The sequence below is a fragment of the Budorcas taxicolor genome, chromosome 2 (genome assembly GCF_023091745.1).
Source record: "Budorcas taxicolor isolate Tak-1 chromosome 2, Takin1.1, whole genome shotgun sequence".
Taxonomy (NCBI): domain Eukaryota; kingdom Metazoa; phylum Chordata; class Mammalia; order Artiodactyla; family Bovidae; genus Budorcas; species Budorcas taxicolor.
The window spans coordinates 139,251,476-139,278,166 of NC_068911.1; the positions used below are offsets into that span (position 1 = coordinate 139,251,476).

The 26,691-nt window shown below is 38.8% G+C and overlaps 1 protein-coding gene across 1 annotated transcript in view; it reads left to right on the top strand.

Moving 5' to 3' along the window:
• ADAM23 (ADAM metallopeptidase domain 23) overlaps window positions 1-26,691 on the top strand; it is a 185,108-nt gene that overhangs the window by 94,645 nt on the left and 63,772 nt on the right. The window contains exons 4-9 of the mRNA XM_052635428.1: window positions 6,619-6,682; window positions 17,529-17,611; window positions 18,646-18,709; window positions 22,694-22,766; window positions 23,782-23,858; window positions 25,531-25,596. Of these exons, the coding sequence (XP_052491388.1) occupies window positions 6,619-6,682; window positions 17,529-17,611; window positions 18,646-18,709; window positions 22,694-22,766; window positions 23,782-23,858; window positions 25,531-25,596 (427 nt within the window). The remainder of the gene's footprint in view (window positions 1-6,618; window positions 6,683-17,528; window positions 17,612-18,645; window positions 18,710-22,693; window positions 22,767-23,781; window positions 23,859-25,530; window positions 25,597-26,691) is intronic.

A 26,691-nucleotide genomic window follows, 5' to 3' on the forward strand; every position in this document is an offset into this window, starting at 1 on the left:
GGTACTCTTGCTTGCTCTCCAAGGAGGGCAGGCTTGTTCCTCAAATAGGGTGGGGTGGGGAGTGGTGCACCAGTGAGTGGGTGGGGCTGGAGGGGTAGCTTAGGAGGTCTGCTGATGCTGCGTGCAGGGATCACGTGCAGGACCTTGCTTTTGCTCCTGGCACCTCCATAATGGTAGTTGGTTTGTGGCCTTTTCGTATGTTATTGCTCATAATTGCTCCCGCTGCAGCAGGCATGTAGTTATTTTTAGTCTCTTATGGTTTCTTGTATTTTGTTGTGCAGGGGCAAATTGCAAGCACCCTGGAAAAGGGTCCCAGGTCCCAGCCTACTTCAAGTGTAAGACCTGGTGGGGTGAAGGGCAGACCTCCAGGGTGAATCTGTTAGGAGCCATGTAGGATGCCCAGGGATCCTGATACTGAGGAGTTAAACATGGTCAAGCAGAAGATAATCAGATGAGTGAATTTCTGTTATGAAAATGGGCATTGGTGACACTCCTTTCTTTTCTAGACATAATCTTTCACTGTTCATGCAAATATTGACCTTCCAGTCCCAGTTTGAAAACATATGGAAGTAATTTACATATTTTACCACCGAGAATGAAATTAGGGTATTAGTGACACTGTTTCTTTAAGAGCAAAGACATTGATTGACAAGGAGCAGGACTGGTCAGGACCTGACAAGTCCAGTGTATTGCGGTGAATGTAGATTCACAACATTCTGGTTTTTGTATCTCAAACTGCTCATTCCCCTCTCACGTACTTCCTGACATCAAGCGCTGAGAGAAAGAGAGAGATCCTAAGTCTGTCCAAAAACAGTGGCCATGTAAAACCCAGAAGCAGCTGGAGAAGGCGACATATTGACAGTCTACTGGCTTAGTAACATCTCAGCTTTGGGGTATTTTTTGCCTCATAGACTAGCCTAACCTCTGTAGAACTTAATGTGTGTACCTTAAATTTGACCCTTAGGTAGAGCAACTGTATGTCCCCATTTTTCCAGGACAGTCCTTCCTGGTTTATGTCTGATGTCCTGGAATAATTATTAATATGCCTCTTTCTGTATCCTGATTTGGATGATAAATCATATGGTCAGCCAGTGCTTCAGCCTTGGTGCTTGCTACTGTTCTAGACTTTTCCCCTAGCTCTGCTGTTGAGGGAATGCCCTATTGGCCTCAGGTCCCTCCAAAAGAGATTGTTCTCAATTTCCTAATCAGAGGTGTAGACTGAGGGTTCATCTCATTATTTGCAGTGAATGCAGATTTCAGAACTGGAAGAGACTTTAGAGGCTGGTAGTTTGACTGCTTTTTAAAGGAAGTAAATGATCTTTAACTGATGTAGAACAAATGACCTTCTTGTGGTCCCATGGTTGTCTTTCCTAGTAGACTTCCTTAGAGTGCAAGGGTCTTGTTCTCTATGTCATCTGTTTCCAAACAAATTAGTTTGCTTGATGAACCCACTCATAGTCTGTCATGATCAGGATTGTCCAAAAGAAAGCATATAGTTCTTTCTTTAAAGTAAGGGATTCAAGTTATTTTCCAAAGAAGTCATTCACTCTTTTTCATTAATGACTTTTCCAGGCTCTAGGGATTCTTGGTAAGTAACTTTTCCAGTTATTCAGATCCTTCCTTGGCTTTTCCATAATGAACCTCCCTGGAGGAATGTAAGATATAAACTTTTGGAGTTTTGGCCACCTGACTGTTCATATATCTTCTTTCATTAGACACACCATCTCAAACTCAAGGATACCAACAAATATTTATATAGGCAAAACTTCTTTTTGTATGAATTTTCAATATCTAGATCTTAATAGTAGTTCTCTTTGTATATTTGTTGATGATTCTGAAATTCTTTCAACATAAATTTCTAAAACTTTTTCTCGTGACACATGCTGGCTGCTGCTGCTGTTGCTAAGTCACTTCAGTTGTGTCCGACTCTGTGTGACCCCATAGACGGCAGCCCACCAGGCTCCCCCGTCCCTGGGATTCTCCAGGCAAGAACACTGGAGTGGGTTGCCATTTCCTTCTCCAATGCATGAAAGTAAAAGTGAAAGTGAAGTCTCTCAGTCGTGTCCAACTGTTCGAGACCTCATGGACTGCAGCCTACCAGGCTCCTCCCTCCATGGGATTTTCCAGGCAAGAGTACTGGAGTGGGGTGCCATTGCCTTTTTGCGACACATGCTGGAATTAGGATCATTTTGAGCATGTTTCAATAATAAAGAGGAAATCTAAGAATTAACAGTGTAATATTTTGTCTTTTAACCATGGTACAGTCTAGTACAAATTGAGTGACTTTCCTAAGAAGCTGTTCTCCAAATCATGACGTAAGAACCCCTAGACTGCATCCACCTTGTAGCTATGCCATCTGGGACATATGACTTCCAAGATTCCAGGGAAGAGAGAGCTCTGATAGTCATGCCTGGATTTTAATGTTCAAACTGGAAGAGTGGACATCACTTCCACCCTTATCTCTTGAGCCTAAATTCAATCTCTTGATCCCATCCTAAACGCTGGGAAAGCTATGAAATGTAGTCTTACCATGCCAGGAAGAAAGACAAAATGCAACTAGGGGGATACTCAGCGTTATTTCTGCCACAGTCTCCTCCGTCATTGCTATGACTCTTGGTTCATCGCTATGTTTAAATAGTCTTTCCATTCTCTTGCTCTTGGAGTTCAGCATCTTCAAGGTGCTTACATCTGTTCTTCATATGTTGAATAAAATCATAATGTTTGAGTTTAGAGTTCAGGTTTTCTCCACTACCTTTGTGCAGATTCACCATGAAGGTGCTGAGTGAGAGGATTCCATAACAATATCAAAAGAGAATTTCCTTATTCCAGTTCTTCCACTCTCTTCCACCTTGCTTTGAACTTCCATCTTATATTTATCCCTTTACTTCCAAAGGCCACATCTCTTTCACCAGATAACCTGCATGAGAAGCACTATAGTAGCTGTGGTGTATAGCTTTTCTGTAACTTAAATGCCTAGAAAAAGGATGTATATTTCAGAATTTAAAATGTTCAGAAATTCCTTTTCATCAGTTCCCTCACATTATCAGATAACTTAGAACCAAACGCCCAGTTGGCTGATCATCAAAGTTAAATGACAGTTTATACTTGGAACTGTAATTGTTAAGTAGATCAGTATTGGACTGTTAGAACAGTCTGTTCCCGAGAGGAAATTCTGCTAGGGAAACTGCAGAGGGCAGAGGTGGAGGAAAGGCCTTGGAGAGCATCTGCAGGCAGAGATTGCCAGACAGCTTATCTTCAGGCATACAGAGATACAGATGACCTGCTCTTTCTTTGCAGGGTGTGGCTGGAGACAGGCCACCACACCACTAGCTGTTCAGTTCTTTTTCTCCAGTGTTACTTGTCCCTCACTGAAAAGTCTTGTTTTGAAATCACATTAAGACTTTAATAATGAGATTACATTTCAGTTGGCATTAATTCGCCTTCAGGAAGATTACAAATGCCATTTTAGGATGAAACGGCGAATCTCATACGTTTGTGCTGATTTGCTTAGTGTCAGTTTCGGAGAGTGGCAATCTTCATCCCCCCTTCCCAGCACACGGTGTGGGTCTGGCATGGAGTGGATGTTCGTAGATGTTCGCTCACTCAGCAAATGTTGATTAGGCACCTGCTATGCACCAGGCATCATGCCAGGTGCTGGGGACACTGATAAATGAAAGAAACAGTTTTAAGGCAGGGATGGCTCTGGTCAGACAGGAGGAAAGGATGGTGCAAGTGAGGATGTGGTGCTATTTATAGGAGGTGGGAGAGAGGAGCGCCTCTGTCACAGGGAGCATATGGTCTTAGGTCTATCTCTGTCTGTCATAGGCTCCTAGAAGAGTGGCTGTTTCTCTTCTTTAAGATTCTCACATGCGGGAGATAGTAGAAATAGGTATGTCCATGGTGGGTAAAAGACCTTGAAAAGAGAGAAATACAATAAAGTGACCTTTATCATATTTGGCGGTTAGTGGTTAGAATGTTATTATCTGCTTTTGTAATTACAAGCAAAAGTAGGGGGTCTAAAATAGCCTTGTTTTTCAACTGTTAGACATCCTCCAGGGATGGTGTGGTTAAGAATTTTGAAAATAATGAATTACCTGTAGAGAGAGGTAATTAAAATGCAGTTAGTGCAGCCTCTCTGCCTCTCGGTGTTGTGGAAATATTCCTGAGAGAAATGTTGTCATCCACAACCCTGCTTATGCACATTCACAGTGCTGACTTCATTAACTAGAACTGAAAGAAGTTTCTGCACCGTGTCAGGTTCTCCCAAGTATAGAGAGCTGAAAACTGTCATTGAAGAAAGTGAAAGTGAAAGTCGCTCAGTAGTGTCCGACTCTTTGTGACCTAATTCTCCAGGCCAGAATACTGGAGTGGGTAGCCTTTCTTTCCAAGCCAGGGATTGAACCAAGGTTTCCCACATAGCAGATGGATTCGTTACCAGCTGAGCCACAAGGGAAGCCCAAGAATACTGGAGTGGGTAGCCTATCCCTTCTCCAGCGGATCTTCCTGATCCAGGAACCGAACAGGGGTCTCCTGCACTGCAGGTGGATTCTTTACCAGCTGAGCCACAAGGGAAGCCCCTGTCATTATTTCTGCTATTACTGAGATTTTGAGAAGGGAATGAGTAGATGTGAAGTAAGCGAAGTGAAGTGAAGTGAAGTCGCTCAGTCGTGCCCGACTCTTTGTGATCCCATGGACAGTAGCCTGCACCAAGCTCCTCCATCCATGGGATTTTCTAGGCAAGAGTACTGGAGTGGGTTGCCGTTTCCTTCTCCAGGGAATCTTCCCGACCCAGGGATCGACCAGGTCTCCCGCATTGTAGACAGACGCTTTACCATCTGAGCCACCAGGGAAGTTAGTTTCAAATGTAGAATTTTCAATAGACACACATTTGATTAGTAATTTCAATAGAAAAACCTGTCCAAGATACAAGCATCTGCCTTATTTCTGTGTTGTAAAGGTTGTCCTTCAGCTCACGCCAGAAACCAGGCTGGACCAGACGCTCATGTGACTCCCAGTTACTTTGTTGATTGGCTCCAAGCCTCCTCCAGACCCTGCACACTGGGTCATAGTAGAACCACATCAGGTGCAGCTCTCAAAATGATGCAAAATCCTTGAGTCCTCCTGTCCTTTTGTTAAAGAAGCAGTGTCGAGATTTCCCAACAAGAAATCCTACTGGTAGGCAGAGTTATGGAAGACAGAATGTCAGAGCAGGCCTTCCTGAGACATCGTCTGCTCCAGCCTTTTTTCTTACAGAAGAAATGGAGACCTAAATACAGGGCACACCCTTGGCTCATTGTTGAACCTACTGTTGTCCTTCAGTTACCATTAGGACTAAGTGAGTTCTCTGTTGATAGTCCCTAGAACAATGGCTGGGATGTAGTGAGTACTCGGTCAGTGTGAGTGATCTCTTGTTACCATTATTTCTAGTGGTACAGCTGAAATAGGAACCTAGATGCCCTAGCAGTTCTGTGCTCATTTGGAGGCACATATTTTGTATTTCCTACCTTGTATAAAGGGAAATGTGTTGGAGGAAGCTGAGTTAAAAATAGTGACAGCTGCAGTGCCCGTTACTGGGCATGTACTCAGCGCTGAGTTCTCATCTGGGTGGTTTCACTTAATCCTGTTAGTGTCTATGCAATTCACACTCTTTGTTGTCTTCGTGTGACTCATGTAAAGGCTGAGTTGGGTACCTTGCCCATGGTCACACTACTAATAGGGAGCTGGGCTAGGTTTTAAACCTCCCTCTGACTTAAAAATCTATGTTCTTAACTATTATTTTATTCCAGGAGTTAGCAAACTGTGGACCGCAGGCCATATCTGGCATTTCTGCTTTTGTAATCCTCAAGTGAAGAATGTTTATTAAACTTCCAAATGGTTGCCAAAAATTAAAGAAAAAAAAATAGTTCCTGATGGGTGAAAATTATGTGAAATTCAGATTTCAGTGTCCATGAGGTGTTATTGGAACACAACTGTACAGCCTGTAGCGACTTACACGATAAAATAGCAGAGTTGAATAGTGGTTATACAGACCCTGTGACTTGAAAAGCCTAAAATATTTTCTATCTGGTCTTTTCTCTGTACTCTTCCTCAATGATTGTTTTGAGTTTCCAATTAGTTAGAGTATACTTGTGAATTTTTATAGCACTCATCTTCTCCTGTTACCTGCCTCTTTGTTTGTTCCGTATTAACATATCAATCAAATGATGAATGTGTGTATAAAAAGAGTTCATCTTTAAATTATCTGGGTGGGAGGGGGATTCATGTTTGGGAATGCATGTACACCCATAGCGGATTCATGTCAATGTATGGCAAAACCAATACAGTATTGTAAAGTAAAATAAAGTAAAAATAAAAATTAAAAAAAAATAAAAATAAAAACAAACGAGGAAATTCAAAAAAAAAAAATAAATTGTCTGTATTTTACCCTTTTTAACAAATGCAGGAGTGATTTGTTGCTGGATAACATTTGGCACTGTTGATGACATCTGTTCTGCCCTTACTGTGGACAGGAGAGCTTTGTGGTTTACATAGCTCTCACATCCATTTATTGAACTGGTTATTTTTAAAACCTCCAAGTATCTTAGATGTGGAAATCACTGTATTTTCTTTCCTTTGTAGTGGTTTGCTGTCTTCGGATTATGTGGAGATTCACTATGAAAATGGGAAACCACAGTACTCTAAGGTATGGTCAGCAGCATATGGAGATCCTATAGTATAAATATTCTTATTCATAGAACGCTGTTCATGGCACACTGCATTGTTCTGCTGTCTGTCTCACTAAAATACTGTGGCCTCTTATAAAAGTTATTATTTTTAAATTTAATGCACATTTAGGAGAAATTTATTAAAATTTACAAATGTTTGAGATAACATTAAATGCTCCAGTCAATAAAGAAATGTTCATTGTCTTGGCTATACATACGGTATCTTATGTAAGTGGACGGTATCAAGACTTCTCCAGTTCCATGGCAGCACCAGGCTCATGGTCAGAGAAACTGAATGATCAGACTGGAGGGGCTGTTAGAGTGACTGTTTAGTCCAAGGGACTTGGGTGCTCAAGGACGGAGGACAGATGGGGAAAGGAAGATGTAGGGAACATTCTCCCTCTCAGTCTTCACAGTAGTTCTGTGGGTATTATTATTCCTGTTGTGCAAAGGAAGAAATGGAGGCAGAAAGAGGGCAAATAAACCTCATGGCCACCAGGCATTGTAATATCAATGCAGTTGGGTGCTTGATTTCCTTCATTGGAGATTAACTATTCTTTTCATAGAGAATCAATAAGGAAAAGTGGATTTAGATTAAACAAGAGAGAGAGATTACTTGTATGTAAGGAACACAGTTGATCTCCCCTGGTCAGGGTGAAAATTCCTGGAATGGCTGCATCCAGAGAGAGACTGAGCTGTAGGAAGGTTACGGAGCACCTCTGAGCATAAGGTGTGTCCATGGATGCCTCAGGCATGGGATGCAAGCAGAGAAACAAAACAAGGTGGGGAAACATTACTGGATTTTGTTTCTTGATTGCTAATGAGCACTGGCACAAAAGTGTGGGCTTGCTGGGTTGTACAGTGTGGGGAACTGGGCTGGTCCATCTTGTATCCTCTCCACAGATATCTCTAGGTAGCCTGAACTAACTACTGCCCAAGGGTCATGACATTTCTTAGGATTTATAATTGCCCACCTAACAATGGGCACATTTGAAATTTGATGTGTGTTCCAAACCTTTGAGTTTTATGCCTCAGATTAAGAACTTCCATGTGTTACTCATCTGTCACTTCTCACCTTAGGCTGCATCTTGGGCCGGGGGGTGGGGGTGGGGGGTTGTCGAATCTCCCTAAAAGTTAATGTTGTGGAAAGTGAACAGAAATGCTAAATCAAGCTCGGGAACAGTGCTGCCTGGCATTTGTACAAACCAAAGCTTCTGTCAGCTGTGCCAGTGCCGTGAGCACTGCAGATGCTGAATCATGAGTCTGGAGAAGAGAAGATTGCAAGAGACCTTTACAGACTCAGCAAATGAGCCACCTTTGCAGGCCTCTGTAACCTGATCCAAACTTCTCACTAAGAAAGTTTTTTTTTTTAAGGAAATGGAATAGCTAATTGGCCTCCAGAGGTCATTTGAGGTCCCAAATGGAGGTCCTATCATGGATTAGACATGTCAAATCTTGTATCAATTGTAACTGAAATTTGAAACAAAGAGTATTTTAGCACTGACAAAAGAAGTGTTCATTGGAGTTTGTTTCATGTTTATTTCTTTTTTTCTTATTTGTGACCCATTTTCTCAAACCGCTTATATACTCAAACTTACTTGCTTCATATCTAATGAATAAGTGGTAACAGTCTGCTTATTTGTATGCATCTATATATATGGGTTTCCCAGGTGCCACTAGTGGTAAAGAACCCACCTGCCAATGCCCCGAGACATAAGAGATGAGGGTTTGATCCCTGGGTCAGGAAGATCCTCTGGAGAAGGGCACAGCAACCCACTCCAGTATTCTTCCCTGGATAATGCCATGGACAGAGGAGCCTGGTGTGCTACAGTCCATAGGGTTGCAAAGAGTTGGACACGACTGAAGTGACTTAGCTTACATGTATGCCTCTCACACTCCCAAACCCTAGTTGATATGGTATACACTATCCTGTGGGAGAAATTTTAAAATATATATGTATACATATTTTATTTCGTTAAACAATATAAAGCAAATTTGTAATAAAATATTTCAGATTAGAACATTTTTAACAAACATGGCAATGTTCTGTGCCAATTTGTACATGCTTTGAATTAATCTAAATTACATATTGATAAAAGGTAAACCATTTAAGCACAAATGGATGAGTGACATAAATGTATATTTCACAAAAGAAAAATACAAATGGCTGGTAAAGTTTTTATAAGCAAGTACAAGTTAAAATGAGACTACAAATGGCTTCTTTTAAAATTTCTTAAAAAAATCATAATATCCAATAAAAGTCACAATAATATTGGTGGGAGTATAAATTTGAGGAACATGTCTAGAAACAACTTGATTACAGTTATCAGGAATCTGAAAAAAAAGTTCAAACCAAACAAATGGATCTTGAGAACTTGTTTAGAGGTTCCAGGAAGGGAATACAATTATCTATATATCCCTGATGGAAGAGTGGTCATTCTTTCAACTTCCAGGAAAATGACATTAGGATGGATGAAGGAATAAAGAAATACCCAGCTCCTCAGACCAGCAGAATACTGGAAATAACTTAGGTGATGAAAACTACAAACAGATCATTTATATAACCCCTTTTGTACTGTTCATTTTCCTTCTGAGAATCAAGTCCTAGGTAATAATCAGAACTTATACCCATATATTTACTTGCAAAGGTTTGGTAATTTACAGTAGAACAGAGAAAATAAAATTGTTTTTAGCCTAACAATATTATAAATATTTTAACAGGCATTAAAATTTCTGCTAAACTTTTGTTTTTAAAAGATGTATAATGTTGTATCCAACTCATTTGCTATAATTTGTTTAATCCCACAATGATAGACATTTAAAATTGCTTCTAATATTTCACTGTACAAATAACTTTAAGTGCTGGTGCTTAGTCACTCAGTCGTGTCCGACTCTTGGTGACCCCATGGACTGTGGCCCACCAGCTCCACTGTCCATGGGGATTCTCCAGGCAAGAAAACTGGAGTGGGTTGCCATAACTTTAAGTAAAACCCTTCTAAATATATTTCGTGTACTTCTTTACTAATTGCTTAAGGATTACTTTCAAGAATGGAATTTTCTGGGTTAAAGAGTTGGTACATTTTTAAGGCTTTTGCCACATAGTCACAGTTTTTCTTTCTAAAATTTTGTATAAATTCATACTCCTACTATCATTGCATATCTATTTTTAAAAGTGTGTCTTTAAAGTTCACATTGTGTTCCATGTTAAGAAAATCTTCATACCGAATACCAGAAAAGAAAATTAGTATGTAAGAATGGCAAGTTAAATAAGCCTGTTTTTACACCTTGCAAACTTTCTTCCAAATATCTCAAATTATTTAGACAAAAGTACACATGTGCATGCATACACACACACACACACACACACTATTATTCGTATGACTAGGGAGGAACAGAATCACTAATAGCTTACTTGGCTTTAAAGTGAAATATAAATGTAGACATTTAAAATGTTCTGGGAATTAGTTTCAAACAAAATGATGAGTCACACTTCAGAGCTACTACATGTCTAGGTGTTCCCATTTCATGACTACCAAGCCCCCACCTAGTTCCCACTTTTAACTAAGAAGAGGTTAATGTCCTATGTTTTTACTTTTGTTGAATGAAAGTGAATTAAAGGGGCTTCTTTCCTTGTGAAGTGAATATAGGAACTGAGAGGTCAACAGATTAAGTAGGCAGGATAGAATTCAGTTCAATTCAGTTCAGTCGCTCAGAGGTGTCAGGTATTAGTAAATGCATATGACAGAACTTTGCTTCTGCACCAACAGTTCCTAGCATGATGCTTTGAACACAGTATACAACAAAACAACTTTGTTGATTTGTTGGTCAATTTTATTGATGAACCTATTAACATAAGTTATTTTTTAGTGTATCAGTTCTAAAGGAGTTAGGCATCAATATAATGGTATAATAGTTCTTTTTCAATTTAGTCTATTTCTATTAAATCCCTTTTAGGCGAACCATTCACTTTAAATGCTTGCTAATACTTTGGTTTCTCTTCTTAGTAAAAGAACTACCAGCAGTGTAAGACTGAATGGATAGATAACAGTGGTTCTGTCCCCACCTCCCTTGTTACTCTTAATTTTATGGGGTGGGGATATTGTCCTTTCCTAACTGTATTTGCTCACCCTGGCTTCTTCCTATTTCTTTGCTCACTCTTGCCCAGGGAAGCAAGAACACTTTAACCGATGGGAAGGAGCTGAGCATGTCTACATATTCCCTTCCTCTTTTTGGGGGGTGAGATTCACCTCCCTACAGGAAGAACACATTTTCTCTACTTTCCCATATTCTAAGTTGTTCAGTGGCAGCCTCTATTTTTTTTTGACTGCCCCACTTGGCATGTGGGATCTTAGTTCCCTGACCAGGGATAGAGTTTGTGCCCCCTGCAGGGGAAGTGTAGAATCCTAACCACTGGCCTGCCAGGGAAGTCCCACAATTCTATTTTAATATATTAAAACTCACTGAATCACAAAAGAGTGTCTCAAAAAAAAAAAAAAAAAAAACAAAAACAAAAACAAAAAACAACTCAGATAGGTAATGGGAGTTTGTTTACCCACTCTTTCAACAAGCCTGAATCCTTTGGTCCTTTAAGACTGGCTTCTTCATGAGCCTGAGTGACAAGACCTTTTTTATTCATTCATTAAACAGCTGTTGATTTCACTCACTCTGATCTCATCATTGTTCTAGAAGCTGGATATGCAATGGTGAACCTAGCAGATAAAAATCCCTGCCCTTGTAGGTTCTGTATTCTATTCTCACCTTGGTTCTTTTCTTTGTCATTTTAATCATGTTTCCCTCCTAGAATTTGTGTGTGTGTGTGTGCTTTCCTTATCAAGTCATCACCATGGTCAAACTCAAACTCACTTCTCCCATGAATGCTTCTTGGCAGGGAGTATTGTCAGAGGCAACGGGCTTCTTTGGGCAAGGCTCTTGGCTGGGAGGTTGAAAAAAACACTCCCCAGGAAATCAAGAGAGCATCCCACACTGGCTCCCTACAAAGTTATTTTAAATCTGAATAGTATAACTTGTGTGAACTATTAAAAATGTATATAGCACTAAAATTTATGTAGTTCAGCTATATATATATAAAAATATATAAATTAGGACATACAAATGTTCTGATACCTGGACATTTTTTCCCCTTGAGTTTAGCAAAGATAAACAATTAAACTGGTGTTGGGTTCTCAAGTTGTCCAATTCGCTGAAATGTTTTTTTGTATCCTTATTTTGTAATACTCAAATTCAGGTATATGCATCCTATTTTAAGTTCCTTTGACGATGCAATAATCTCCGTTTATTAGATTCTCCATTTTTGTTGAATATAAATACCTGGCAGTTTTTAATCTGAAAATGCTGATGCGATAATCTCTATTTATTAGATTCTCCATTTTTGTTGAATATAAGTACCCGACAGTTTTTAATCTGAAAATGCTGATGCCCATGGAGACACATGTAGACCTGTTTCGTGCATCAATTGAGCCGTTTTTGATTCTCCTGCCTGCCATTTGCCTAGTTACAGGTCTGTGACCCCCTCATAGGTGGTGATCTCAAAGTCTCTGACCAGTGCTCTTGAACTGTCTGAGGCCTTCCTGATTGCAGAAAGAAACGCTGGAGCCTGCAGATGTGGGATTCAGTTTAGCTTTCCACTATCTGTGGCAGAGCCTTTTAGCACTTTGTGACTCTCTCCCTGTTTGTACACAGAGATGGCAGTTACTATTAAGCAGTGAGGGTTTCAGCTGGCTAGTACCTTGGGTGGAGGCACCCTGGGAACTGACTATCCAGTGTCTTCATTAACAAGGCCCTCCCCCTGGAAGAGGCCTGACCTGACCTGCTCCTGTCAGCCTGATACCCAAGAGAGAATACTTCTCAACAGGGATTTATTTAATATGAAATACCCAAAGATCTTACTTTGTGGTGACTTTAACAAAGTGCTACATAATCTGGACAGTTGCCAAATAGTATTTTTCTGGTAATGCTTTCTCAAAAACTTGGTGTAAATTAAGCAATAAGGAAGTCAGAAAGTCTTCTAATAGTACTAATATTAACGCTAAATTACGACTTGCCAAATTGTGTGTTGTGTTTAATATAATTACACAAGTTAGATATTAAAGCTTTCTTATGATGATAAACATCAGGGATTAGATATTTCTGCAAGTCTCAAAGTCCTGGAAGTATCGTGATCCACATCTACATATACCGTGAACTGAACAGTTCCCTTCAGATGATATTCTACCTTAATTAAAACAGGTACCAAAGCGCATCAGCTTTCAGTTTTCAGTGCAAGCGAATGAAACTGAAGTGTAAGAAAAGACTTGGAAATATTTTCTGGGAAAAAAGATTATTTGCAGGAAAATATAAAAAATAGAGCTTTTCTTAGAAAAGTCAAGTAAATATGACAGTGTTTGCTGTGCACTCCTAACAGTCACTTGACTCAAGATAGCTTTTTGGTGTGACACAAAGCGCTCTATAACTGATTTGATGGAATTTACAGTTTCCTATGGTTGTTTTTAGAATCATGGGAAGAGTCTGGTATTTAATTACAAGGTATTAATCTGGATTCTCAAATTACTGGAATGTGTGGTACCATTTGCCCCAACAAGTTCCGGCATTGAATATGCAAATAGAATTTGACATAGTATGTAGAAGTCAGTATTTGCCCACTGGGAGTAGATTTTTGAGAAGCAAAAGCAACACTTTACAAAATAGTAACAAGATTGTAATACCAATTTTAGAAACCAACACTGAAACTTTACTAAAAGGAAACAAACTAATTTAATTGGGGAGTGGTCATTTGATATATGGGTGTACCCTTTTACACACTTAAATATCATCTGAGGCTATTGTAATACAGCTTAATAAGCAGTGATCGAGATGACTGTAAATCAGTAATAAAAAGTCAAAGTCAATATTCTGTTGAAGAAGTTTGGGATTAACATATACCCACTGTGTATATAAAATAATCAGCAAGGGCTTGCTGTATAGCACAGGGAACTCTACTCAGTATGTGTGTGTGCTAGTCACAGTCGTGTCCGACTCTTTGTGACCCCAGCCCACCAGGTTCCTCTGTCCATGGGATTCTCCAGGCAAGAATACTGGAGTGGATTGCCATTTCCTCCTCCAGGGGATCTTCCTGACCCAGGGATCGAACCCAGGTCTCCTGCATTGCGAGCGGATTTTTTACCATCTGAGCTATAGGGAAGTCCCTTCTACTCATATATGTGTGTATAACTGAATCCTTTTGCTATGCATGTGAAACTAGTACAACATTGTAAATCAACTATATGTGTGTGTGTTAGTGTCTCAGTCATGTCCGACTCTTTGTGACCCCATTGACTGTAGCTTGCCAGGCTCCTCTATCCATGGGATTTCCCAGGCAAGAATACTGGAGTGGGTAGTCATTCCCTTTTCCAGGGGATCTTCCCAACCCAGGGATTGAACCCAGGTCTCCTGAATTGCAGGCAGATTTTTTTATCATTTGAGCCATGAGGGAAATTACATTTCAATATTAAATTAAAAAAATAGGAAACTTCTGGTTAGACAGTGTGGATTCTGTGCTTATATTTATCTCTAGTTCCTTATAGTGACATACTCGAATAACAGTTAAGGAATTTAAAAAAGGGTATAAACCCACAAGGATTAAGAGAAGAGAAAACAGCTAATAAGAGGTGTCCATAAGACTGTAGGAGCTAGAAAGCAGATGGATGAAGAGTAATTGTCCTAGGTTTGAGTTTTTCTTGCTCTGCTAAGTTCCACTGGGACAAAACCAAGCAGAACCAAGCCAGCTTGTGTTTCTTCACCCATAAAGCCCCAGGAATTGAAAGTACCAGAAAACAGAAAGATTGGTTGAAAGTCTACTTGGTGAAGGTACTAAATCCCTGATCTACTCCCTACCCTAGAGAGCCAGGCAGCCATTCCTCTGCTTTAGTAAAAAGCTCGATTTGTAGAGAAGAATGGAAAGGAAGGGACGTATCAGAGAAACAATAGAAGTTTCCCAGAACTGAAATGCATGCATTTTCTTTTTTTACTCTTTTAATATATATATTATTATTACCTGCACTGACACATGCTCAAATATGTTTCATGTGGAGTTGTAGGGTTTTAAAAAAAACTTATTTTATATTGGAGTATAGTTGATTAACAATGTTGTATTAGTTTCAAACTAGTACAGCCACTGTGGAGAACAGTGTGGAGTTTCCTTAAAAAACTAGAAATAGAACTGCCTTTTGAGCCAGCAATCCCACTGCTGGGCATACACACTGAGGAAACCAGAATTGAAAGAGACACGTGTACCCCAATGTTCATCACAGCACTGTTTATAATAACCAGGACATGGAAGCAACCCAGATGTCCATCAGCAGATGAATGGATAAGAAAGCTGTGGTACATATACACAATGGAGTATTATTCAGTCATCAAAAAGAATACATTTGAGTCAGTTCTAATGAGGTGGATGAAACTGGAGCCTATTATACAGAGTGAGTAAGCCAGAAAGAAAAGCACCAATACAGTATCAGTTCAGTCGCTCAGTCGTGTCCGACTCTTTGTGACCTCATGGATTGCAGCATGCCAGGCTTCCCTGTCCATCACCAACTCCTGGAATCCACTCAGACTCATGTCCATTGAGTCAGTGGTGCCATCCAGCCATCTCATCCTCTGTCGGCCCCTTCTCCTGCCCGCAGTCCCTCCCAGCATCAGAGTCTTTTCCAGTGAGTCAACTCTTCACATGAGGTGGCCAAAATACTGGAGTTTCAGCTTTAGCATCATTCCTTCCAAAGAAATCTCAGGGCTGATCTCCTTCAGAATGGACTGGTTAGATCTCTTTGCATTCCAAGGGACTCCCAAGAGTCTTCTCCAACACCACAGTTCAAAATACTAACGCATATATATGGAATTTAGAAAGATGGTAACAATAAACCTGTATGTGAGACAGCAAAAGAGACACAAATGTATAGAACAGTCTTTTGGACTTTGTGGGAGAGGGAGAGGGTGCGATGATTTGGGAGAATGGCATTGAAACATGTATAATATCATATATGAAACAAATTGCCAGTCCAGGTTTGATGCAGGATACAGGATGCTTGGGGCTGGTGCACTGGGTTGACCCAGAGGGATGGTACGGGGAAGGAGGAGGGAGGGAGGTTCAGGATGGGGAACGTGTGTACACCCGTGGCGGATTCATGTTGATGTATGGGAAAACCAATACAATATTGTAAATTAATTAGCCTCCAATTAAAATAAATAAATTTAAATTAAAAAAAAACAACAAGGAAGCAATGTTGTATTAGTTTCAGGGTGTGCAGCAAAGTGATTCAGTTATACATATATAGATATTCATTCTTTTCAGATTCTTTTTCCCATGTAGGTTATTACAGAATATTGGGTAGAATGCATTTTCTTGATTCGAAAGTGCCCAGCACAATCAATAAGCAAAGTCCCACCTTGAGGTGCATCATGAGATTTTGTGAAAATGGGTATGAATAGAATTTCCTGCAATCTTCTTGAAAAGGGAAATATAGATTGTATGGACAATGTTTAACATTCGAATAACTTCCAATTCTCAACATTAGAAGGTTTAAGAGTGTGCACAATGCCTTTGAAATACTGAGAGAAAGCAATTATCAATCTAGAATTCTCTCCCCACCCACATGATCTAGTGTGAAGATGGAAACAGGATTTTCAACTTTCAAATTTATCTTTCATAAATACCTTTTCAACAAATTACCAGAGGATGTGTACCTCCAGGAAAGGGGATCATGAAAGCAGAAGACATAGGATCTAGGATTCAATACAGAAGGAGGACAGAGGAGTTCCCAGGATCCTGCTATAGACCAGTCCTGGGATGCAGCCATGCATCAGACCTAGCATGAGGGTGAAACAAGCGGGGTGTCTCCAGGAACCAAATGGACTTGATAACTTACCTGCTATAACTGATCATAGGAGAAGAGTTGTAGATAATACTTTAGATGATAGGGTCTGTACACATGCTGAATACATGAAAAAGCAAAGAAGAAAGAAAAGGTCTCAAAAAATTTTAAAATAGAGCATGAAAGACAATGTCATCGGAGTGGCACAGCTATGAACAATATTTGTGTAGTCATAATACAAACTCTAAATATAATTTAACCAAAAGCTTCTGATGTGTGTTAGAATGTGTTGTGGGCAAGAAGAGTTTTCGAGATTCTATATTAGGAAGGTAATTTCTAAAGTGAAATAAATTAGGATATAACAGCATAACTATTCCATTCAGAAATACATAGGTAAACAGCAGAAGAAACAGCTGAAAGTGTTAAAAATAGTTGGTATGGAGGAGGTGAGAGAAAGTGCTAGGAAACTGCTGTGTGTGTGTGTGTGTATGTTTAAATAGGTCTTACAGTTACTATTTGCCTTTGGAAAGTAAGTTCATACATTATTTCTAAAAAATTTATCAACTGATTTTAAAAGGTAGGAAAGCAAATCACCAAGTTCTTATGTAGTTTTCCATAAAAAATGATGATAAACACCACCTTTGGGGGAATCACCTCAGTTATGTAGAAGATTTTATTCCCTAACAATATCTGCTAAGTGTTTACTCCCTCACATGCTTAAGAAAGGTATAAAAGTTGTTCCAGCTGCATTAATGTCTTGTTCCTGTTAAAGCCTTTTCTTCATTACATCGAATATACACCTGCTTCTTATAGAAAAGTTGAAACATTGAGATTTCACAACAACCTGGAGGCGTTTCTAGGATCATCCCTGCCTTTCTTTTGGCTTTACAGATGCATCCCAAAGAGAGAATCATGCTGGAGACAGCGTAATTTATCGGTAAAATCTTCTTCTGTATTACAGGGTGGAGAGCACTGTTACTACCATGGCAACATCAGAGGTGTCAAGGACTCAAGGGTGGCTCTGTCAACCTGCAATGGACTCCAGTATGTGGGGCTCTCGTAGGGAGAATCCCCTGGCTTTCATCCATTCCTTTCGCCCTTTCCATCTTGTCTTTCAAAGATATTTATTTTAGTGACTCTTCTGTACCAGTCCTGGGATAGAGACTGGATGTGGTGAACGAGGAGGGCATAGTCCCTGCTCTCTTAACACTTAGAGCTCACAGGTGATGTAGAGATTAAATGAATAATTATACAGATTGTTATTTAACTGACATTTTGGTGGGTACTGTGGAGGAGAAGGACAGGGACTTTGGGGGTGGCTGAACCTAGCCCAGAAAGGTTTCCCAGAGGTATTTCCCAGAAGAACTATCAGTCAGCTTAACCTAAGGATAAGGTGAAGGTGGCCAGGCAAGGGTGGTTTGAAAGAAGAGGAGCCCATGCTTCGGTTTTCAGGCAGGCTCTTAAAAAACATTTGTAGGTGCCTTTTAGATTCAAACACAGTAGCACTTTGTGGAAAAATCTGTTACAGCCATGTGATGAAACAGATCTTGAAAATCTTATTTACACACTTTACAAAAAATCCTGTGTCTCTCAAAATTAAATGTGGTTCCCAACACAGTCTTAGAAATTCACAATTTGCAAGCATAAAGATAATTCTGTTTGACTCTTCAGAATCAAATGTTTTTAGATTATTCTTATACACTAAGAACCTGTTTCTTACAGATGATACTGGATTTGCGAATCAAATTTGTACTAGTTGTACATGGTTCGGTAATAACTCAGGATATTAGAACAGCATCAACAGTCCTATCCCAATCTGACCTTCTTATCTGTTCATTTAATTCCAAAAACTAATCAATCATACCAGGTATAATGTGTATGCTTCTCTTGTACACTTTTTGCACTTTCTGTAGCCTAGACATTGTCTAGTGCAATGCTAGGACCACAGGGTGATTCCATGCAGATATGTGAATTTGATTTGAGGCAGAATAAAGGTATTTATTCAGATGCACTCATTTTTAAAGACAGTGTGTTTGCTATATGTGTTAACTCTCTTTCTGTGGTTCCTTGTGTCGTAGTGGTATGTTTGAAGATCATACCTTTGTGTATATGATAGAACCACTGGACCTGTTTCACAATGAGGTGAGTGTGACTGTGACATCAGTTTTTTTATGGTGCTTTATTTTTCCAGCATTTTGTTTTTGAGCACTCAAGAGATGATCACATAGATTTCAAAATACATTTATCTAGAGCACTACATGGGGTCGCGAAGAGTCGGACACGACTGAGCGACTTCACTTTAATTTTCACTTTCATGCATTGGAGAAAGAAATGGCAACCCACTCCAGTGTTCTTGCCTGGAGAATCCCAGGGACGGGGGAGCCTAGGTTGCATGTCGGAGGTGGCATGTCAATAAGGGATGGTAAGAAGCCTCAAATATTTTCTGAAGCTAAGATCAGTTCTTCCCAGTCAGAAGAGAAAACAGATAAGATGCTTTGTTTTATACTGACCAATTTGTTTTCCTTTAAGCAAGCTTTTATTCTCATGGTCTTTAGATAGTTCTATGACTGTAAGCAAGTATATATATAACTTTTATGAGTCTAAGAATCTTCATTGGGGAGATTTGTGGGTTCAACTATGGCTATATTAAACAGTATTTATTTTTCTTTTGAGATATGGAAGAAAATAATATTTAGAGGCATGCATAGGCCAGCAACCTAGGTAAGAAATCATGAAGGCATAAGTGAGTTAAGTCAGCTGGAACAAGGCAAACATTATGTGATCTCATTTGTATGTGGAATCTATATAACTGAACTCACATGAACACAACAGATTTGTGGTTACCAGAGACTGGTGGGGGAAATGAGTGAAGGTGGTCAGAAGAACACACTTCCAATTTTAAGTTAAGTAAATTCTGGGAATGCAGTGTACAGCATGTGACTGTCATTAACAATATAGTATTATATATTTCAAAGCTGCTGAGAATAGATTTTAAAAGTTCTCGACACAAGGACAAAAATGCATAACTAAGTGAAGCGATGGATATTAACTACACTTATTGTGGTGTTCATTGTATAATATGCATCTATCAAATTATTATGTTGTATACTTTAAACTTTTCCAGTGCTATATGTCAATGATATCTCAATAAAACTGGAAAAAAGAAATCATGTACTCTGATCATGTTGCTAACTAATCGAATGCAACTAAATTTAAAATTTGGTATATTTATGTATTCATGCTTCCCTGGTGGCTCAGACAGTAAAGAAATTTGCCTGCAATGCAGGAGGCCTGGGTTCAGTCCCTGGGTTGGGAAGATCTGTGGAGGAGGGCATGACCCATTCCAATATTCTCGCGTGGAGAATCCCCATAGACAGAGGAGCCTGGCGGGCTACAGTCCATGGGATCGTAGAGTCATACACAACTGAGCGACTAAGCACACATATATTCATCAATGTTGTAATAAGGGCTTTCTGCATACTGGATATTATTTTAGGTGCTGGGGATAAAATGGTGAACAGAATAGACACAGAACCTGAGCTAATAGAGTGTGTAGTCTTCAGGGGCAGAGAAAGGAATAAATAGGTGAATAGGTAATTTTATATGGTATGCTAGATAGTGCATACTGAGGAGAGAAAAATGAAGTTGGGAAGGTGGTGCATGCCAAGTCACTTCAGTTGAGTCAGACTCTTTGGAACGCTGTAGACCGTAGCCTGCCAAGCTCCACTGTCCTTGGGATTCTCCAGGCAAGAATACTGGAGTGGGTTGCCATACCCTCCTCCAGGGGATCTTCCCGACCCAGGGATCGAAACTGTATCTCTTACATCTCCTACATTGGCAGGCGGATTCTTTACCACTAGTGCCACTTGGAATGGTAGGGAGGAGAGTGAAAATTTATGTTAACTGTCCAGGGCAGGGCACATGAGGTGGTGATTTTTGGATGAAGACCTTCAGGAAATTAGGGGACTGGATGTGTATTACAGGAGAAGAAGTGCAAAGGCCCTGTGGTAGGAGCATTCTCAGTGCATTTTAGGAACTGCAAGGAGCTCTGCTGGTCTGGAGAGGAACAGACCGTAGGAGGTGAAGGTGCTGAGAGGTGTCAGTTGGGAAGTCCTAACAGTGAAAAGTACTGCTGATGGGAAAATAGCAGTTTGAAAGTGACAGCATCAGGATATTGCAGTCATTGATGGCGAGCAGAAAAAGTTGTTTTTTAAGTATTTGGAAATTTCAAATGTAGATAAGATAAATTTAGAGACAGGAAATAGTCATTCAGGCTATTGATAATAATAGTTGAACAGATAAGTATTTATTTTCTTTATATGGCAACATGTGTATGAATATGGGGTAATTTCAAATTTGAGGCAGAAAAGTCTTTATGTTTGAGTAAAGCAGTATTATTTTTAACTGATAATTTAAAAATGATCAGATAATGAAGATCACCCCACCTAGATAGATAAAGACATTATGATTAAGTAAAATATTTTCCCTTACTCTACTTGTAGGTAGATAAACTATGTACAGCACACTCATACAGTAAAAAATTGACTTTGATTTCTGGCATTGATTAAGGATCCTGTGACCCTAAAATAAAACAAAAACAAAGCCAAAGAGCAACACCCCCACTCCCGCCCCCCAAATAACAACTTTCTAAGCCTTGAGTCTTTAAATAGGTAAAATGAAATTATTTTCCATTACATCCCTCATAGGGCAATTTTATACATACGATGAATTAATAAATATATATGACTATGTCTATTAAACTGTTAAAGAGATTTATAAGGTGTTATTATCATAATGTTTACAGCATTGGTTTTGCATTGTTAAACCCATAATCCTTTTCTTCAGGAGCTAATTGTTATATACTTAATGCCTTTTCCCTTTTGCCTTCCTTTTTACTGCCTGCCTTTCATTCATGCAACGATTTATCCTCATCTTTACCATGGGAGAGGGAAAGAAGCAATGCTTAAAACTTTAGCTGGTTTTTAAAATTATGTTGCCTAGTTGTGGGTTTCATCACTCCATGTATGTTTTCCTTGATACCAGAATTAAGAGTCTATGGTACTTGAATTTAGATTTTTGATATTTAATTTACCACTAATTTTAGTATGCTTTATAAGTCCAATAATATGGATAAGGTATTTCCTGTGAGAACTCATGTTATTTCTCAAATAATAAATGAATGGCAAAACTTTTAATTATTATGTCTTTTATGTAACTTAATAAGATCACTTTTTAAAATGAGTTTTTTTTATGATTATAAAACATTGTGGGGAATTTGGAAAAGTGCAATAAGCAAATATTTAACTGAATAGTATTTATCCATTATCCCATCCCCTAGGGATAACTTCTCTTTACCTTTCAGTGCACATTCTTCCAGTTTTTCAGTGATACGTCCCCATATTTTAAAAAATAAATGGACCATTATTTTGTAATATAATTTGAACTCATTGATGTATCCTCTGAACCTCAATATTTTTGTTAAGTGGCAATGAAATATGCAACATATAGAGTGCTTATGAGCATTAAATTGGTAAATTGGTAACGCATCCTTTGCACTCAGTAATGGAAGCTTATAATGATGGAAATAAGACTTTAATAAAAGTATATCTTAGGCAAAGGATATGGATATGTTCAAGATTGTTGATAGACTTATTAAATTTCTCTCTGACCTGTGCTGCCAGCAGTGTGTAAAAGTGATTTTTGCCTTGCAACTGTAATTGACTGTGGTTGTCATAATGTTTAAACCTTTGCCAACCTGCTGGCAAAAGTTGGCATATCTTTTTACTCGCATTTTGAAGAAGTGTTAAAGTATTCATCTTACATTGTGCAGTCATTGCCCACTTGTGTTTCTTTCTTGTGAATTTCTTATGCATGTGTTTGAAGAAAGTTAAGGTTTAAGAGTACTAATGAAACTATGTTTTTTATCTAAACTGGGGCAATTGGATGATGCTCTATTTTATTTGAAGTTCAACTTTTAACAAGACATATACTTTTCATTTTTGGTAACTAAACCATCAGCATACAAATGTTCCCATTTTAAGGAGGATATTAGAGAAAGTGCTAGCACTGTTCCATACAGATGTAATCATATCTTGCTTTTTAATTGACTAATTGTTTTTGTTTCAGAAAAGCACAGGTCGGCCGCATATAATCCAGAAAATCTTGGCAGGACAATATTCTAAGCAAATGAAGAATCTCAGTAAGTTTTAATTAAAGTAGCCATTCTGTTTTATGTACTAGAAGCTTTGACTTGAAGCTTGGTAGATATGCAGGCTTGTTGGAAAGTGGAATTGGTTTCAGATCTGGAGTGAGAAGTGTTGGTGGGCAGTTCATGTGGCTTTCATGTAATGAAGCATGAAGAGTCGTTTCCAGTGGAAAGACTGAAATATGAAACTCAGATGTAAAGCTGTGCTAGAAACTGTAGACTGTGGCCATATTTAACAGAGTTATTTCAGGGAGGTTCATCCTTAGATTTTCGTGGAAGTTTGCTGCTCTTTGACCAGCTGGTATTCTCTCTCTCATGGTCTGGTTCTGAGGCATCTTAAGCATGCTTAAGATTTGGCAAAAGCCGCTTTTGGATTATTGGGGTATGCAATGTTATTTCTGTGTATCAGTACCAAACGTTTTTAGTAATTTATGCAAAAGGTTATGCCATGCATTCTTTTTGAATCTAAAATAAATTAAGGGGACTTCCCTGGTAGTCCGGTGGCTAAGACTCCAAGATCCCAGTGCAGGGGGCCTGAGTTTGATCCCTGGTCAGGGAACTATATCCCACATGCCACAGTGGAGACTGAATATTTGGTGAAGCCAAATAATAAAAACCCTTTAAGAAAAGGAAAGCAAAAAAAAGAAAAAAAAAAAAAAGAAAAGGAAAGCATTAAAAAAATAAAGTGAATTAAGCATTGTAGAATTCTAAATTTTCTGGTATCTAGGGTCAGGTGCTTGTAGATCAAATATGCATATTCCTAGGAGTCTTGAAGAGCTCGTTATGTTTTTCATGAGGTTTCGAAGAAAATGATGCTTTTAGATTACATTTGTGACCATGAAAATGTGAACAGTTTAATAATTGGCATGCTTTTTCCACCTTAGTTTATTTTGACTTTGAGAAGACAAATGCTATCAATGCTGCTATTCCCTCACATAATATTTTTAAAACATTCTCCCATTGAAATGCAGTCAAACATAGATTTTGGTATTCTGTCTCTTTTGCACAGGTATGGAAAGCAGTGACCAGTGGCCTTTTCTATCTGAATTACAGTGGTTGAAGAGGAGACGGAAGAGAGCAGTAAATGTGAGTGTGGCACTGAATTACTAAATAAGAATCCTGTAATTATATAATCAACAACTTTCATAGAGCTCCTATGTATTGATAAATGTATAGGGGCTTTCGAATTGAAATTATGTTCCTAGTGTATTTCATAATAGGTTAGAAAGCTGTAATGATGGGGACTGTTAGTAATTACATGGTGAATGCTATGTAACCAAAAATTAATTCCACAGCATATGGATTACATGGTAATTTACTTGATAACTTAATGAGTAATTATACTGAAAATTGCACTTTTTATTTTTTTGACTGTGTTGCACAGTCTGTGGGATTTTAGTTTGCTGACCAGGGATTGAACCCATGCCCCTGCAATAGAATGAGGAGTCCTAGCCACAGGACTGCCAGGGAATTCCCCAAAATTGCAGAGTTAAGATAGTGTTTTGCTAAATGTAATTCTTGCGGAAAATTAGACCACCAGCCATCGAGAACTTAGTGATAGGTCAAATCACCCTCTCTTTTATGAGCTTGTCTTTGAATTGTGGTGATTATGGATACAATTTTCTTTAACTTAAAGATCTGTTTTTGGTTACTCTTGAAATTGCAGTTGGTAATAATACATTTTATATAGACTGTTGATGTTTGACTGCAGTCCAGTCTTATCAAATATAAACTGATCAATCACCATGTGCTCTTCTAACTATGAAAAACAAATGATAGTCCAAATGACAGCTAAAATATTTAGCCCTTACTCTTTAAAGGATTATCTAGTAATCAAACTTTAGAATATGATAATTGTCAACATTTGTCCCTTTGAGAAGTTGTGTGGTTAGGAATTAGTACAGTATTATGAGACGTTCATTCCCCTGAATTCAGGTTTCTATATGACTACACTGGTACCTATTCCAGATGTACTATGCTGTTCTTATTGAGATTTATTTATTTTAACATATTAATAATTATGCTTTTTCTCTAGAATATTTTTACATGTAAAAATTGCATGAAAACCACCTGAGCTGCTCTCTTTCTGGATGCGGACCTAATGATAATTAAAAATAGTTCTTTTCTGAACGATTGTACATTTGTTGTTGTTTAGTTGCTTAGTTGTGTCCAACTCTTTGCAGCCCCATGGACTATATAGCCCAACAGGCTCCTCTATCCTTGGGGATTTTCAGGCAGGAATATTGGAGTTGGTGTCCAGTTCCCCTTCCAGGGGATCTTCCTCACCCAAGAATCAGACCCATGTCTTCTCCAGGTCTCCTGCATTGCAGGCAGATATTTGATCTCTAAGCCACTGGGGAAGCCCAACTGTATGTTTTGTCTTTTTTGTTCAGTTGCTAAGTTGGGTCTGACTCTTTGTGACCCTACAGACTATATGGGTTCTTCAGGCAAGAATACTAGAGTGGGTTGCCATTTCTTTCTCCAAAGGATCTTCTTGGACCAGGGATCAAACGCTTGTCTCTTGCATTGGCAGGCAGATCTTTACCACTGAGCCACCAGGGAAGCCCAATTGTGTGTTTACTCACACTTTATAGTCAGTTTTTCCTTCCATTTCCCTGACCAAGTTTCTTTGAGGATGTTCATAAAGTGAGCAGCAAAGAGTTCTTCTGAAATTCTAAGTCAGTCTTCCATTTAACAGTCGGCATTAGAGATATTTTCTTTAACCACCATTCTGATCACATATTTTTATTTTCTACAGCCATCCCGTGGTGTCTTTGAAGAAATGAAATATTTAGAACTAATGATTGTTAATGATCACAAAACGGTAAGAATACAGAATCAATGGGTTTTAGACTGGACAGTTTACTTAAGAAACAACAATAATCTTCTCTTAACTTCTGTCAAAGTAAAATACTTAAAAGACATGTGAAGAATAATTATTATCCTCCATTGGCCCCTCTTGAGGATAAAGTAGGAATTTTCTTAACCATAACTCTGCTGAACCACTTGCCTTATAAAATATCTTGGCTGAAGCCCAGAGCATTCTGAAGGGTCTTGGTCAGTAGGCTCTTTGCTAGTACAGTTGCATCCACAGATACAGATGGCCGACTGAATCTACTGTAATGTATTGCACAATTTTATATAAAGTCCTTGAGCATCAGGATTTTGGCATCTTTGCTGCTGCTGCTGCGTCGCTTCAGTCATGTCTGACTCTGTGTGACCCCAAAGACGGCAGCCGGATCTTTAGGGGCTCCTAAAACCAACCACCCTTGGATACTGCAGGACCACTTTATACCCAGTACTTGTGGTGTGCTTGTAAAGGCTTAACACTTGGTTCTCTGAAAAAACAGCTTTGATTTAAAATGTTTGCTGATACTACTATATATATATATATATATATATAAATATATAAAATAGGTTAACTAATAAGGATCTATTGTATAGCACAGGGAACTCTACTCAATACTCTATAATGGCATATATGGGAAAAAAGTGCATATATGTATATGTATAACTGATTCACTTTGGTGTACACCTGAAAATAATGCAGCTTTGTAAATCAACTATACTCCAATAAAAAATGTTAAAAAATGTTTGCTGATATCCATGGTATAAATGCTCCTCCATGGCTAATTTCAAGCTACCAAAGTGATGTCATTAAATGAGGATCTAGGAAAGATGTATTCAGTTAGCTCATGTGAATTGGTGGGAGCTGGCTCCAGTACCCTACTGCCCCATTTTTCAAATTGTTTAGGGCACTTGTAATTTTTGTTGTAATTACATAATTCAGTTTTTTAAGCTGTATAAACTAAGGCAAAGAATAATTTGCTTTATGAAAGCTAAGTTACATTTTTGGAGAGTCTTTATAAAGATGGGACTATTAAGACACACCTACAAGTCAGTATAGATGAAAAACTTG